At 40.5% G+C, this 14249-nt stretch overlaps 1 protein-coding gene across 1 annotated transcript; it reads right to left on the reverse strand.

The window, feature by feature from the left end:
- Positions 1-3458: 3458 nt before the first annotated feature.
- Positions 3459-5612, reverse strand: T265_15745 (hypothetical protein; the record flags this gene model as incomplete). Its single annotated transcript, XM_009179061.1, has 2 exons — positions 3459-4122; positions 5560-5612. Coding segments are annotated over 2 exons (717 nt in total), but the record flags the coding sequence as incomplete, so codon positions are not given.
- Positions 5613-14249: the final 8637 nt, after the last annotated feature.

A 14249-nucleotide genomic window follows, 5' to 3' on the forward strand; every position in this document is an offset into this window, starting at 1 on the left:
TGATTAGATTCGTCGCACTATCTTATTTCTGTTTAAGTTGTAGACCGATTCTTGATCATTTTCGGCCGATTTCAGATCCTTTCTGACGCCAGCTACCGACGAGAAGCTCCATGTGGCAACTCATTCCAAGTCACTTGGGTGACATGTTCGTTTGCAGTATCACTCTTTCTACCTTGTGTCATACTTCATCATCCTACTTCCCCACTGTGTTGCCTTCCTCTGACTCGTCGTTATCCGGTATCTATCATTTTTCATAGAGTATCACCCTTAGGGAAACGTTTCACATGTTGCCCGTCATTACAGACCATTTCGCATCCTACATATACTTGGAACACTGGTCACTTAAATCTTTTGAGAGGTTGCGCCACCCAAAGACAGTGCGGTTATTAAAAACTTCTGAACTTTATCGCAATATGAGGAAATTCTGGTCAAAGAGGACTTTCAAAACTGTTTTATATATAAAGTGGTACACAGTGGACTCCGATGTGTTTTGCATGAGAGCCCGTACACTATTAAAATTACAGCTCCATTCAGCTAGTTGCCTTCGATCTGTTTCGCTCTGAAGGTCCCGTCGACCAGAGGAAGGTCGCTTTTACTCACTGACTATTCAATACAAATATTTGATGAAAATTAGCAACTTCTTAGGTCAAGAGTGTAGACGTTGCTTCTGAAGCAAGCACCAGTCAAATATACACGGCCTATTATTATACGAACAATGTACTGCAACTTCAGAATTCTGAGTTTCATGGCAAGCGAAACAGGTTCCAGTTTTTCTGCAACCCAACTACTTTTGGCTCACTAGCAACAAGCTTGCGCAAAAGTGTTCCCCATCACCGTGAACTAAAAGTATCGCCAAAAATGTACCACAAAACAAGAAATTTCTAGCACACACATTTGAAAATGCTTTAGTAGTCAGGAGATCTCTGCTTCTGTGAAATGTTACATGTGAAATTTCCTCAGTTTGTGGTCGAGTTGTTTGCTGAGATTGGAAATTTTCTCGCGCCATTCGATCTAATCTGCAATTTCTTTGTAATTTCTTAAACGCATGGTGCTAGCGTGTCACAGCCACATAAATCTTTATATTGTTTATAAACCAAGTGGTCCTTTGAGAAGATTGACTTCATTTCCAGACAGAGCGCTTAGAACAGCGTTATTTACCACAAAAGGCCGCAGATGGGAAAGTTTGATTTTGATGACACTCTTCAGATCATTTGATCGCTTTTATACTATAAAGCAAACAATAGTGCAGAACATTCGTCGCCCTGATATGAGAGTTAAATAAATCAAACTATGCCAGGGCAGAAATCGCAATCACTCTAGTAATCCATCATTTTGCAACTGGGGTGGGAGAGGTAATATTACTAGGATAGGTCATCCGCACAATCGTGGTTTGTGACTTCTCTTATCAGGCAGCGATGGATCCCAAAACCGAATAGCCATTCCCTTGAAAATGACTGGAATTTGACTCTGAGGTGCCTTTGTGCATGGTCTTTGTCCACCGTAGTTGGGTCGGAACAGGGTCGACGCGCTTCAACTATCAGCGTCTTGTTCATATACTCCGTGACACCACTGATCACTCCTACAGAACGAGTTTCTTTTTGTACACTTAGGAATACTCCTGTCCGTACTCTTAATTTGGCTTGTCTCAGAGGAACAACTGAAAAAGTCAACACAGAGGACAGTCGCAGAACCAGGCATACTTTTATGTTTTCATGATGAAGCTGGCAGCGATGAAGACATGAAATGTTTGATCTGGTACACCATTAGGTATGCACTGCTGATGAGCTCTGATAAGAGCAAAACTCGAGTCTAGTGATGCCTCGTTTCGTTCGGACTCGCCAGAATAGTTGCGCTAGGACAGAAGGACGATCGTTCAAACGAGAGTCACGTGAGTATGTGTTCTACAAAATCCCGCAATCACGAACACGTGAAATAAACTACTTGTTACCTATGTGGTGCCTTCACTGTTTTCTTGAACCGGTCCTCTAACAAGCTCCCAAAATAGGCATCACCTAACCATTTCAGATGACACTACTTTATCCATAGAAATGCTCTCCATAACCTCTGATCATCCTGGGTCAACGGCTCAATGACTTTTGTAACCGCTTTTATTCCTCTTTTTCCAGTAATGTCTTTCTTCCGAAAACCACCACTTCAAGGTGAAATTGTTCTATGCCCCAACTTTAGGGTTTTTTCACTAGAGTTCAATGTATAACATTTCATGATGTGACGTTGAGAACGCTTTCTGTTCCCAATTCACCCAACTGCCGTTCTTCTTTCACGAGGGCACTATAATTGAGTTCTTCTTAAGGAGATGCTTCAGAAGACAGCTGTCAGTTACCGAACCCCTTGCCATCTACGGTACGAGTTTTAGCAATGTTTTGGATGAAGTTGTAGCAGCAAGACGTTTGGCACTTTCCAATTCACTTTGTGAATTTTTGCCGAAATCCGCCATCCCCTACATCGGTCACGTCGCAATTCAAACTGCCCCCCTCTAGGAATTCCACAATCGTAACTTTGTGGTCGTTACTTGGATTGATTTCTACTCAGCCCTACTTTGTTGCTCATTCTTGTGTACTTGTTAAAGCCCATACTGATGAATGCATCAGACTTCCCTCTAAATTCGTCGCGTGTAGCTTACCATTTTTACATGACGCCGTTGAGAATTTGGATCTTGGTGCATAGAACTTCAGTCCCATCGAGTTGTTTCGATGTGTAGGTGACATCGGCCACCACAAGGACCACCACACTCAGTTTGTACTTTAACTCATATGTCAGCAATTTAATCCGCTTTGCCGAGACCATCTCGTAGAAAATACCACTTTTCTGTCTTCTAACCCTCGTGTTGTCTCTCTAGAAAAAAAGTAGCTATGTTGCGTTCAGTACTGTCTCGCTTAGGAGAGATTTTTCTAGAGAGGAGTGAATGTAATGTTGCCTACGTAAATTTCAACTCAGTCCCTCTAGTCGCTACATTCAGCTGTCCCATAAGCCTACAACCTCAAAAGGATACATCACCGCTCACAGAGGCACATCTGGGGAATGGACGGTGTTTTGGACTTTTAAGGATTCTTTGAAAACGGTCAGGAAATCGATCTGTCGCTGTCGCGCCTAATTATTCATCTGTGACCTGGGACTGAATGGTAATCCACACAAACCTACTGAGGAGGATCAAACACCCCAATTACTTTAACCTCATTACATTAGGGCAAGTTAGGTCAACTCAATCTATCACTCCATCTGATTGACTCTCCTCGAAACTGATGTTTGTGAAACTTAGTCACTGATTTCTGATTCCAGAGCATTCTCTCTGCTTGTTTTGGCAGGACACATTGAACTAAAAGTTTCCCGTGATGTCCCTATCCCAACTTACACGAGACTACTTTGCGTCACCGACTGCGTTTGGCTGACTATCGAATCAGAGTTGGTTAGAAAATGTTGTATTCTGGACGTTCACTCACCTGATAGCAACCAGCAAACCATCGTCCTTCTGGTTCCAGGCGAACAGCTCCACCAACAGCATCCACTGCCAGACTGTTAATAACCCGCAGCATCCGATCAATATCCGCGTGATATGTAAAATTGACCATGTTTCGACCAACTAATATGTATTTCGTTGAGCCTTTCTTACTGAGCGCAAGCCAAGTAGAAGCAACATCTTGTTCTCCCCAGTGTAGTTTGGTATTGGACAGTTCCAGATCAGTTTTCGTACCAGTCCCATGTGATTCACGAATAGCGAGAGATATTCCAATTGAAGGATAAACTGAACGTATTTGTCTGACCAAGTCCTTTCCTTGTTCATATGTATCAGAATAGATCAGTACTTCGACCAATTCCTCCCTAGGAATGTGATCGCAGGGTATAATTTCGTAAGCATCTCCAAAGTGGTCCTCATCGGATTTTGATTCGCCCCACTTCTCTGGACAAGCTTCCAGCTTTCCGGTACCATCAACTGGAGATCTATCACGAAAGACCTGAGGTCTTATTTCTTCTGAATTCAAAAGCTCCATGATACGGTTGATGATTATTTGAGTTCCACCTGACCTCGTTGATCGATATGCCTTCACTAGTTCCCTTTGGATCTGCGCATAGTTTTCTCGTGGTATAGAAATGGTTTGTCCATTCCTGAAAACACAATACAAGGTTTGAACATAGACCCTATCAATGCAAAAGCAGCGATCAGGTTAGTTTTTGACCCCAACTACGCACATCAATGAACTACGGTAGATGGGAATCCACAAGACATAAAATGCGGCAGTTGGCTTTCACCGATAACATCGTATTACTGTATTTTATGCCTACCGGTGAAAGCTGACTCACTGTAGTGTAGTCTACACTGTTATTAGTATTGATGCGTCTCTCCTATGCACTCAAACGCCCTTGTCAAGCTTTTTCTGATACAGCGCCAATCACTATCTCTGGTACGTGTAGCTCAATGAACGACGATCTGGGCTTCATCAATGGCTCCGATTCTCGGCTAACACAAATCTGTGTGTTCATTTTTTTCAAATGCGTTACTCTTGATAGCGCTATTGTGTTTGGTTATAGGTCTAATGGTGCTGAACGCAAATGAAGGAGCAGCTGTGGGCAGCTGTCGGACTGAGGAGAATATATCGCACGCCTACAACGCCTGCACCCTAACCCTAACCCTAACCCTTATTCAACCGTGCATGCATCCTTTATGTCAAGACTTTCAGTGTAAGGCCTGGCGGCATTTGCTTCTGCTGGCAAAGTAAAATACAACTCGTTGCACCGTTTTTCGATTCATTACATTAACTATTCAACGACACCTAATGAAGTCTGTCTTAATACACCGTGCCTTACATTAAGTACTTCTTTTATTTTCCAAACCTCTGGTTCGTCTTCTGAATGAACTTTTGAAGATTCAACAGGTTGAACATTCTGTCGGCGTTAATTTGATGACCTACCCAAATACTGTTATTGTGCTTTCTATCTGCTAATTAAAACAGCAAGCTTCAAGCTGACATTTTAGGTAAAATGATTAAAGTTTATTATTGGGCTGATTTCCGTGATCAGCCTCAAACTGATGCACAAAACAACCAAACGATTGAAAAAACAAATTACAATATACTTTCTTAAAATAAACTAAAGATTGGTAGACCGTTAGTTTAGCAGGTCTTAAGTGGACATTATCGCTGTCATTAAACTGAGAAAGTTGAATTCCCTGCAGTAATGATTTTAAAATAGATGTTTGCCGAATAGATTAGTTTGTGCTTCCGCGGTAAAATACGAATGCATTATTCAAGACGACATCCTCATCTAGAAATTTATTGTAAATGTAACTTCATTTGCAGGCGGTTTATGACTTTGAGCTTTCAAATATTAAAACAAAATACAACCGATGTGCGAAAATCTTAATTGTTCCTTTTCTCAAGTATAATATTGAACGGAACTCTGACAACTTAAATCCGAATCACCAAAAGAGGTGAACTCTCACGAGATCTTGTGGCACTCACTCCTGTCAAAAGTGAGGCTACTTTAGAAAAGCGCTCCACGATGCACATATCTCGTACTTTACGTTATTATTAGTGTAATGCTAACCTAATTATGGAAGTTCGGGACATTTTGTGCTCATACGTATGAAGATCCAACATTCCGAAAGATCTATCGGAAAAAAATTGTTGTTGTGGTGCTGACATGCAGTCTTTGTCTCCGCGGCGAAACCTGTAGCAAATCTAGTTCCGCTGACGGCTTTATGCTGAGAATCAAGACATCGACCTGAAAGTAGCACGCGGCTGTTTTTTAATATGCAGAATTTCAATATTCTTTCATTTCCGACTGGAAATATTCACTAGCTAAACGAACACGTAGAAGACATATGATGAAGTTGAGGTGTATCCTGATTGCTGTGCGCATCGTTTAAAACCACGCCATTCTGTGAAAATCTGTGTTGTATGTGACGTCGAGCGGACTTCACCACAGGTTTGGATTTTGCGTAGGAAAACAACATTTGTTCACACCTCTGTTTGCCACCAGGCTAAGGCGACACAGTGCGAGCGAAACTCAGAATAAGCAAAGCTATTCTAACAAAAAGTAGCTGCTTCGTCAGATGGGTCGGCCTGACTAAAATTCAACCAAAGCAGAGGTTATCACTTTGAATTCACTGAAAAAATGATATTCTGCCCCCGTGCCAAGGTTAATTTGCATATTTTAGCAGGCAATAGACGTAAAAATTTCATTTGCCACAGAATGTTTCATCAACCAGAGCATTTGAAGAACGAAAAGAACTCCAGCTGAAACCAACACTAAGGGAAGTTTCCAGGGACCAGCTGCCTGAAATCTTTTGAGTAAGGTTAGTACTGTTTAGGCAGACCATTTTACCAGGTTGAGGGGCATTCCAAGTTTGTTTACTAAGCCGGGTTGTACAAAATGCAGCACTCTAAAACGGCAAACCTGAATCGTTATAAGACCATTCAGTATAAGGTGACTCAATTCATTCTCTGTTAAACGAGTGACTTCTATATTGGTTGAGGTTTCAGGCGGCCCCGAAAAACCGCAAATGTCTAGATACTCATGTATGTGATAACAATCCAATCAACAGGAATTTGTTCGTGCAGCACGCGAAATTTAGAAAAAAACACTTTGTGCTGAATTCTTACCAGTCACTTTCGATAATTTTCCTGAATGTATTGCGAAATGAAGCAAAGATCACATGCCTGACATGCGCGCATTTGATAAATACTTGTTTATTGTTTCCGCAAGAGGAAGAGCGTTCGTGGTCAGATACTGTAGTCTAGTTTATTTTGAGACTGTCAGTGATTTGGTTTAACCTTGATGCACGTTTTGAACATAAAATATACGAACGAATGCATCCAACATTGGTCTAATAATTTCTATAGACATTTCTCAGGAGGTTTCGGTAAGTTACAAGCAATTTTTGCGTTTGTCAACGATACGCACATCCGAAGGCAAACTGTTTTAGATAAAATGGTTTAATTCAACCTGCGCGTGTTGACTAAATTTACCGGAAGCATTCACGTGGTGCAACTTTGCGCCTGGCCCTCCAGCATGATTACCAATTATTTAGGTCGATTCGTCTGCACTCTGTCCTGTATAAGCATTTCGATTACAATTTAAAAGCAGGGTTACATTTATTTTTACAAGTGTGAATTTTATCTCTCGGGTATTTGAATGGATGAATTGAATTTGAGTTCTGAGTTCTGAAGTGTTTATGTTTTTTTTTGCCAGGCCGCGTTTTTAACGCGGGGATTTCTAAAATAGTATAATATTGCTTGGTGGTGGTTTGTAGGATACAGACGTGTGTCCCATTTGACATTCTGTTTTCATATCCCGAACAAAAATATTGCTGAGTGTCCATTAAAAATAGGTAGCGCCGGACTCAAGTCATTATATCATGTATATTATATATGCATATTATATATATACATACTTTACTCTATCATCAGTGCATATCTTCATCGCACATGTGATATAAGAGACGAGCGTGTAACCACTAATCCAGCGGTAAAGGCTGGACGCAGCTGAATGGTTTGGTTTAAAAATTGAATATGTCTATGATTGACCGAGGTGAACAGCAAGCTCAACGCCCAATGACATGCCTTGATTGGGTTCATCGATTTATCCACGTGTGAGAATTCCACAGTCAGGTGTTGAACCACTAGAATGATTCTACCAAAACAAGGGACCGTTGTTTGAGCGAGAGTCATGTGCGTGTGCATTCCACAAATTTTGCAGCGAACAACAACTAAAACTGAATCTGTCCAGCAGGTTTGAAGCCTCTGTGGAACTACCCGCCAGGCGGGTAATTCAATTGATACAACCAAGTTATTTCACTAGGTTGTCGTTCGGGGTAACGGGGTTTGTGCTCACATTGCACAAGCACAGTTATACTAACTTACTTAGTTGCAAAACTTATAGTATTAGCCGTATAAATCCAACGATTGCTACCCGGAATGCTAATTGATTTCCCCTGATACTGTGATGACAAAAACAACGTACTATTCATCGGCAAGGGAAAAATCACCTAGATAATGTTTGACTATTTCTTTTTCTCCATAAGATCTCTTGGACCAAATCATTTAATACAGCTTTGTAGATTTTTTCCTTGGAGTTCATTTGTCACTAAATACAATGATTTATGCACGCGCAGTTTGGTGTCCCTTGTGAGATGGTGAGACCCTGCATTATTAATATCATTCGGCAGCGTGAAATATCACATGTGTCAATAGCTGTTCAATTTATTCGCGTTTGTTTTTCCAACAAATTTTAGTTTCGCATGATACAAAACACTCTTGAATAACTGATCAGTTTGTACTCGATAGCACAACGAGCAAAAAATCAGTAGCACTCCCACTTTTAAATAGATCAAATGAAAAAGAAGGCTTCTTTGTAACGAATGTTCTGTAAGCTCAGTACGCACTAAGCTGCAAGTTAACCGTACCTTGAAGACGAGACAACTGTTCTTCTCTTTCGTCTGAAATTATTACATAATAGTCGGTTTAATAAATTTTAAAGAAGCATATTTATTCTAGCTGGGATATAGTCCACACGGTGGGAGCTTACAGAGAATAAGATCATCAGACAGTCCGTCACGTTTGTCGGATATGCAACGGACATTTGTATCTAAATAGTCTCTGACTGATATCATCATTATAATTTTCATGTATAGAAAACTTGTGATGTTAGAGGAAACGCTTTTGCATGTCTGAATGTAGGAAATTAGGAACTTTTTCAACTGCATACAAACGACTAGCTAGCAAAAATTGTAGGTCATTGCGTTTTCAAAAAATTGGGTGGCTCCTACACTATCACTTTGAAGGCACAGAAAGAAAATTCACGGCCAGTAACGTTTTAAACTATGAGCTTGATAAATTAAAAGGGTGCGCATAATTGTTGGAGAATTAGTCACTTATCTCTGTCGAGGACCACGAAACCCAACAAGTTGTTTAAAAGAGGGCAAGGTGGGAAAATTTGCAGCTGCTTCTGAAGACGTAAGTGAAGTGAGGATGACCAGTTCGTTGCACACACACAGTACATTATGCGAGCTTATAGCGGTTTAAGTGCGACTTATCAATATGTGACCCAGAAGTGACTCTCCTTGCTCCAAAATCAAGTGAGTATTATTTGCAACTAAATGCACCGTGGGTAACTTAACACTTTGAACATTCAAAATGTGCGCGTATTGGTTGAGAATAAATGTAACGAGCCGCCATACTTGCCAATTTTGTTAAATGTCCACTGACTTCATCTGTATGTGATTGGAGAAAGTATTTAAAACGCGCGTCTTCTTGAGGTAATTAACCACTTTAGATTAAAACAGGCAGAACAATGTCTTCATGGACACGACATTGTCGTGCCGCATTACATTCCAGAATTTTAAGTTCTTTCCGGTCAGTTTTTGTATACGGGCCTAAGTTTACCTCGTGCAGCGATATTTTTCTAGCATTTTTCCCATTACATTAGCATCTGGCCCGTGACAGCACTTGGGTTCCCGTAGTTTTTGCATAACTGAGACCATACTAGTACGATGATTCAACTGCGCAAGGAATGCTATTGTGAAGTCATGTCAAGGCAGTTGTGTATACAGATCAAAAGGTAGGGGTAAAATTAGCAGTTCTCCAACCAGTATACTGGAGAATACATTGTTCATAATGCCGTCTAAATAGATTACTGTGCAAGAGTATTGTAGTATTTTCGGAACACAAACCTCTCCGATTAGTGTGTAATCAATTCTGTGTGTACCACGTTTCATCCTGAATCAGCAGGTAGATGAGATCTAGGGTGAACTCCCGGGGTGTACAGCGTCTGAGGGAGTTTTGCAGGTAACGTAACTCCAAACATCAAACGTTTCGCTCATCATAGTGTGGTCAAGAACCCAAGAACATTGCACAAAAAGACGTAATGTGGGATGATAGATTATCTGTCAGGTGTCAAAGAATCTTTGACAATGCTGCACAGTTAGAGGAAGAAAAATGAACACCCACAGATTTGTAATAATGTCGTGCCAAAAAGAGAACGCTTTCAGATGAAGGGCGTTAGTTGAAGGTAAAACTGTTTTAAATATGACACCACTCATGGCTGCTGGTGACTGTAACTTTGAGTTAATTTATATCAGTAAATCACAAAGGCCTTTTCGCTAGCGTGGAAAAAAAGTTTTTCCATCGCCGGCCCTTCATCCGTAGAGGTATCAGATTGAATTTTTAATTTCAGGTATTAATACTAGGTGTGATTAGAACAAATACATAACGACCAATCACACTGACGAACGAAACCATTTTACTGTATCTTCTTTGTTATGTTTACCTATTAAACTAAAATTGTCAAAAGAAAATGTGCTATAGAACACTAAATACCAATATATAAGCAATACCAAAATGTGTTGTCAATCATTTGTTTGGCTTTGTAACTAGCGCTTACAGCTTTTTCTATTTTCACCTTCATGCAGCATGTTTTGTAAGCTGGGAACGTTTGGAGATGCACTTATTGTAATTCTCAGTGCCTAATGTTTCCGAAGACATAAGTATCGTAAAATTACATTCAGCGATACAATGAAAACAATGGTAATTTTACCATATCTGAAACGCACCAACTACCTCTTTTCAGCATCCTGTAATTTTCAAAACAAAAATGGGTGGCGTAATACATTCACTTACTTTTCAAATTTTCTAATCGATCCTTAATCATATCTGACAACGCCAAGTGAAGAGTAAGTAAAATAATCGGATGGTTGTTAATCGTGTACACGTCACATAAAATAGTGACTTTCTGCGATCATTTTTTTCAATTACATTTTTTAATTGTAGTCTAAATGTCCTGAAATGTAGGTACTGTGAGTATACATGAAGTTCTTCAAAAATAATGCACTGCTTATGTAAATTCTATAATCAGCCGTTCTATGTTAATTTTCATGCTCTGACGGCCGTTAGTCTATACTTTTACTCCTAGATCTCGCGGTACTCCCATAATCTGATTCGCATTTGTATTCTTTAACTGTGCACTATGCAAGTAAACCACCATGAGTGTGACATTACTGCAAATTATTCAGCATCAACCTGAGTATCAAAATTGTGGTTGCTTTTATGTGATATTGCAGCCGTAATAAGACTCTACCGCCGGCAAAAGCAGTACAGCATAGATGGTCTATTGCCTACTTCTTCAAATGCACCAGGAATTTTGAAGTGCTCGACATTTTTTTGAATAAGCGCTCCTAAAAACCTGATATGCGAAGGCAACAAACAATATAGTTAACTCTGTACGCCGACGGTGGAACGCACGATTGCTCTACTTGTCTTGAAAAAACGCATTTACCCAAAATTCTGTGCAAGCATATCCTTGGCCAGCCACGTTAGGCATCAATCTAGGTGTTACTTCAACAAATGTGTTTGGTATTTATTATTTCATCAGCTTGATTTTGTGTGTGATTTCAAAAGAAATGACTTCGCAGGCCACTTTTCATTATACGATAGAAGTGCCCAACACCGATAAATACACCTGCAACTTGAGGTGTAACATATTCCAATGAATACAATTAAGAATGAAAACACCTCGTATTTCAGTCGGTATAACACTACTTAATTGGATAATTTTGCAACAAACATTATGTTTGCACAATTGCAGTTAATTTTTCTGCACATACATATAAGATTTGTATCTCTCGGCGCAAAATTTTCATGATTGCTTATTGCGTTTTGTGTAAGAATATGTACAGGTCACAACAAACAAATCACAAGAAAAACCAAAAAGGGACCAGTTTCTATTTAAAAAAAAACGGCACAACAATCTCAAACTAAAGGAAACCTAACCCTTAGCTTTCTGCGATCTGGTAAAATCGTCATACACCACAACGTTTTGCACGCTACCTTGTATTCGTGATAGTAGAATGGTTGCAGTATCTATAGGCAACAGGAAAATTCACATTTAAAAATGGATTAATTTTTGAAGGAACAAGAGCAATTGGGAAATTAGAATGAAAGGGGTGAATAATCAGTGTTTGTCGATTGATCTCAGTATGTGTACGTACATATGCTTATTGAGATCATTCTAAATCACCCACTGGATACATCCAGGTAATTTCCAACATTATCGCATGATAATGCACAGAATGAAGCGCACTCCAAAAAGACACAGAGCATTATACATAAAGTAACGCGTGCCATAAGCCAGGAGTGAATACCAGGGATCGCAGTCATCTGGCATTGTTAGCTCCAATTTTCTGTTCAATGGTCCTAACATAATCATGAATACAATAGTAGACCGCAACTGCCGTTTGCCAATACCGTCTTCAAGCCGGCGGAATTATTAAGGTCACATATACTTACCCGTAGCTCACTCGGGTCTCGGCGGACTAAACAGTGCTTAGCAGCTGGACAGTTAAAGTGTCGAATAAAAATCAATTATGAGCCATTTAATACTTCAGGGATTCCAACGAAATTCTTGGGAGGTCACATGAATTTAAAAAACATTTGTAGCAGAAAACGATTAATCGCAACGGCACTTGCGCTGAAATTTTTAAAAAATGGTCCACCCGTAAATATTGGTTAGCTATGACTAGTGTCTCTGTGAGGGCCACAAATGCAACCCTTATGATGCAAACAATAAACTTTTCTCCTTTCTCAAATAAATATGCAAGCAAACCGACTCAACCGAGGATACTGGATACTTTCAAGTATATTTACCTATCAAATCTTGCATACTGTGCACAAAAGATGATCGAATTAAATTTTCTCCTACCTCAGATAATTTGCTAGGGGTCTGACTCAGAAGTTTCTCCCAAAAATGAAACATGGGCGTCGGAAATTAAATGGTTCCTCCAAAATGTCAAACGACAACCGTTCAAATTGTCGCTAGGTGTCCCTTTGTATAGACGACGTTTTCACGCGTCCGTCTAACATGACGGCTAGTTGCTGGTATCCCGAACGTGAATCAAACATTGCGAAATATCAGGATTCTTTGAGCAAATAAAAATCTCCATGACCATTGTAGCGGCTGTAGTCCAATTTGTGATCAACTCATTCAAACGCCAATAATACAAAGAAACCTGATATTCCTCTTTCCATTCCTCAAATTGTACCACAAGAAACGTGAATGCTCCTTCAACCTCTGTGGTTCTGCTATCTTCAGCAGTACTGGTATTTTTATATGCACCTGCTTTTGTAGACAGTGGGGTGTACAATGAGAATCGTTCGGTCAAAAACCTTGGGATAAGAGCGTGTCCTACCATTCGATTCAAGGGCGGAAACCAAGTGAATCTTTGTCAGCTGTGAAAGGTTCGGCTTGCATTTCGATCATAAACTGTACTGACATCACATCACGGACGGAAGGTTCAACACATGGTCCACAGTCTACAAAATCAACTTCCAAAACTGTCCGTTTCACAACGGACTGCTATCTATGCATTAGTGACCCATCAAATTTAGGTCAATTTTAAAAATATTTTTTCACTGAAATTGCGCACAGTTTGCATTCAGTTTCGCACTTTCTTTGCCTCGTCCTGTGTCGGTTGTGCATAGCAAACTCTTGAATTGCATCGCCTGTATGGCTAGGATTATATCCTTGGTCATTGCCCTAATAGCCAGACACGTGGAAAAAGATGAGCAGCCCAATCAGATGTACTTAACCACAAGTAAGCTTTGAATGGTGGCTGTATGCCTCTGACGAAATAGTCCGAAATCTGACATGAAATTCCTTATCTCGACAAGACGCAATCCAACGGGCTAAAAAAATTTAGGGCATATCCAGTGTCGGTATTTGTGTAACGGTGATACTACTGATCGGGAGGTATTTGTGTTGATACTACTGATCGGGAGGCACACGAGTAGTATGTGTTGTTCGCAGAATTTCGCTATGCGTCGATTGAAAAATGGAATTGAATTCTGGAATTCGCGGGGCCACTTTGTAACATTTGCTTTTATTTGACCGACGAATGGTTGGAGGCAATGAATCTCCAGGAAGACTCGTTCGAGAGAAGATCTGTGTCCAGTTTTTGCAACTTAGATGCAGATTGGGGTTTTGCTTCCTTGTTCAATGGTCTGTAACTGGTCAGTTGGCATTTCCGAATAAATAACTTCGCAGCGAAGGCCTTCTCCCCTTCATTTGGTGTCGTGACCAGGATAAGGATGAAGATCCCGTGGCCGCAACCCTTTGAGGATGGGAATGTTCGGGCCTTCCTGGAGGACTTTGAGGAGGTAGCGGGGGCTGCCGGGCTGGAGACCGACCGGGGTAATTTGGCAGCGCTGAGGATCCTCCCCAAGGGCCGGGCGAAGGCGGCCCTG

The sequence above is a fragment of the Opisthorchis viverrini genome (assembly GCF_000715545.1).
Source record: "Opisthorchis viverrini unplaced genomic scaffold scaffold3698, whole genome shotgun sequence".
NCBI classification, from domain to species: Eukaryota; Metazoa; Platyhelminthes; class Trematoda; order Opisthorchiida; family Opisthorchiidae; genus Opisthorchis; species Opisthorchis viverrini.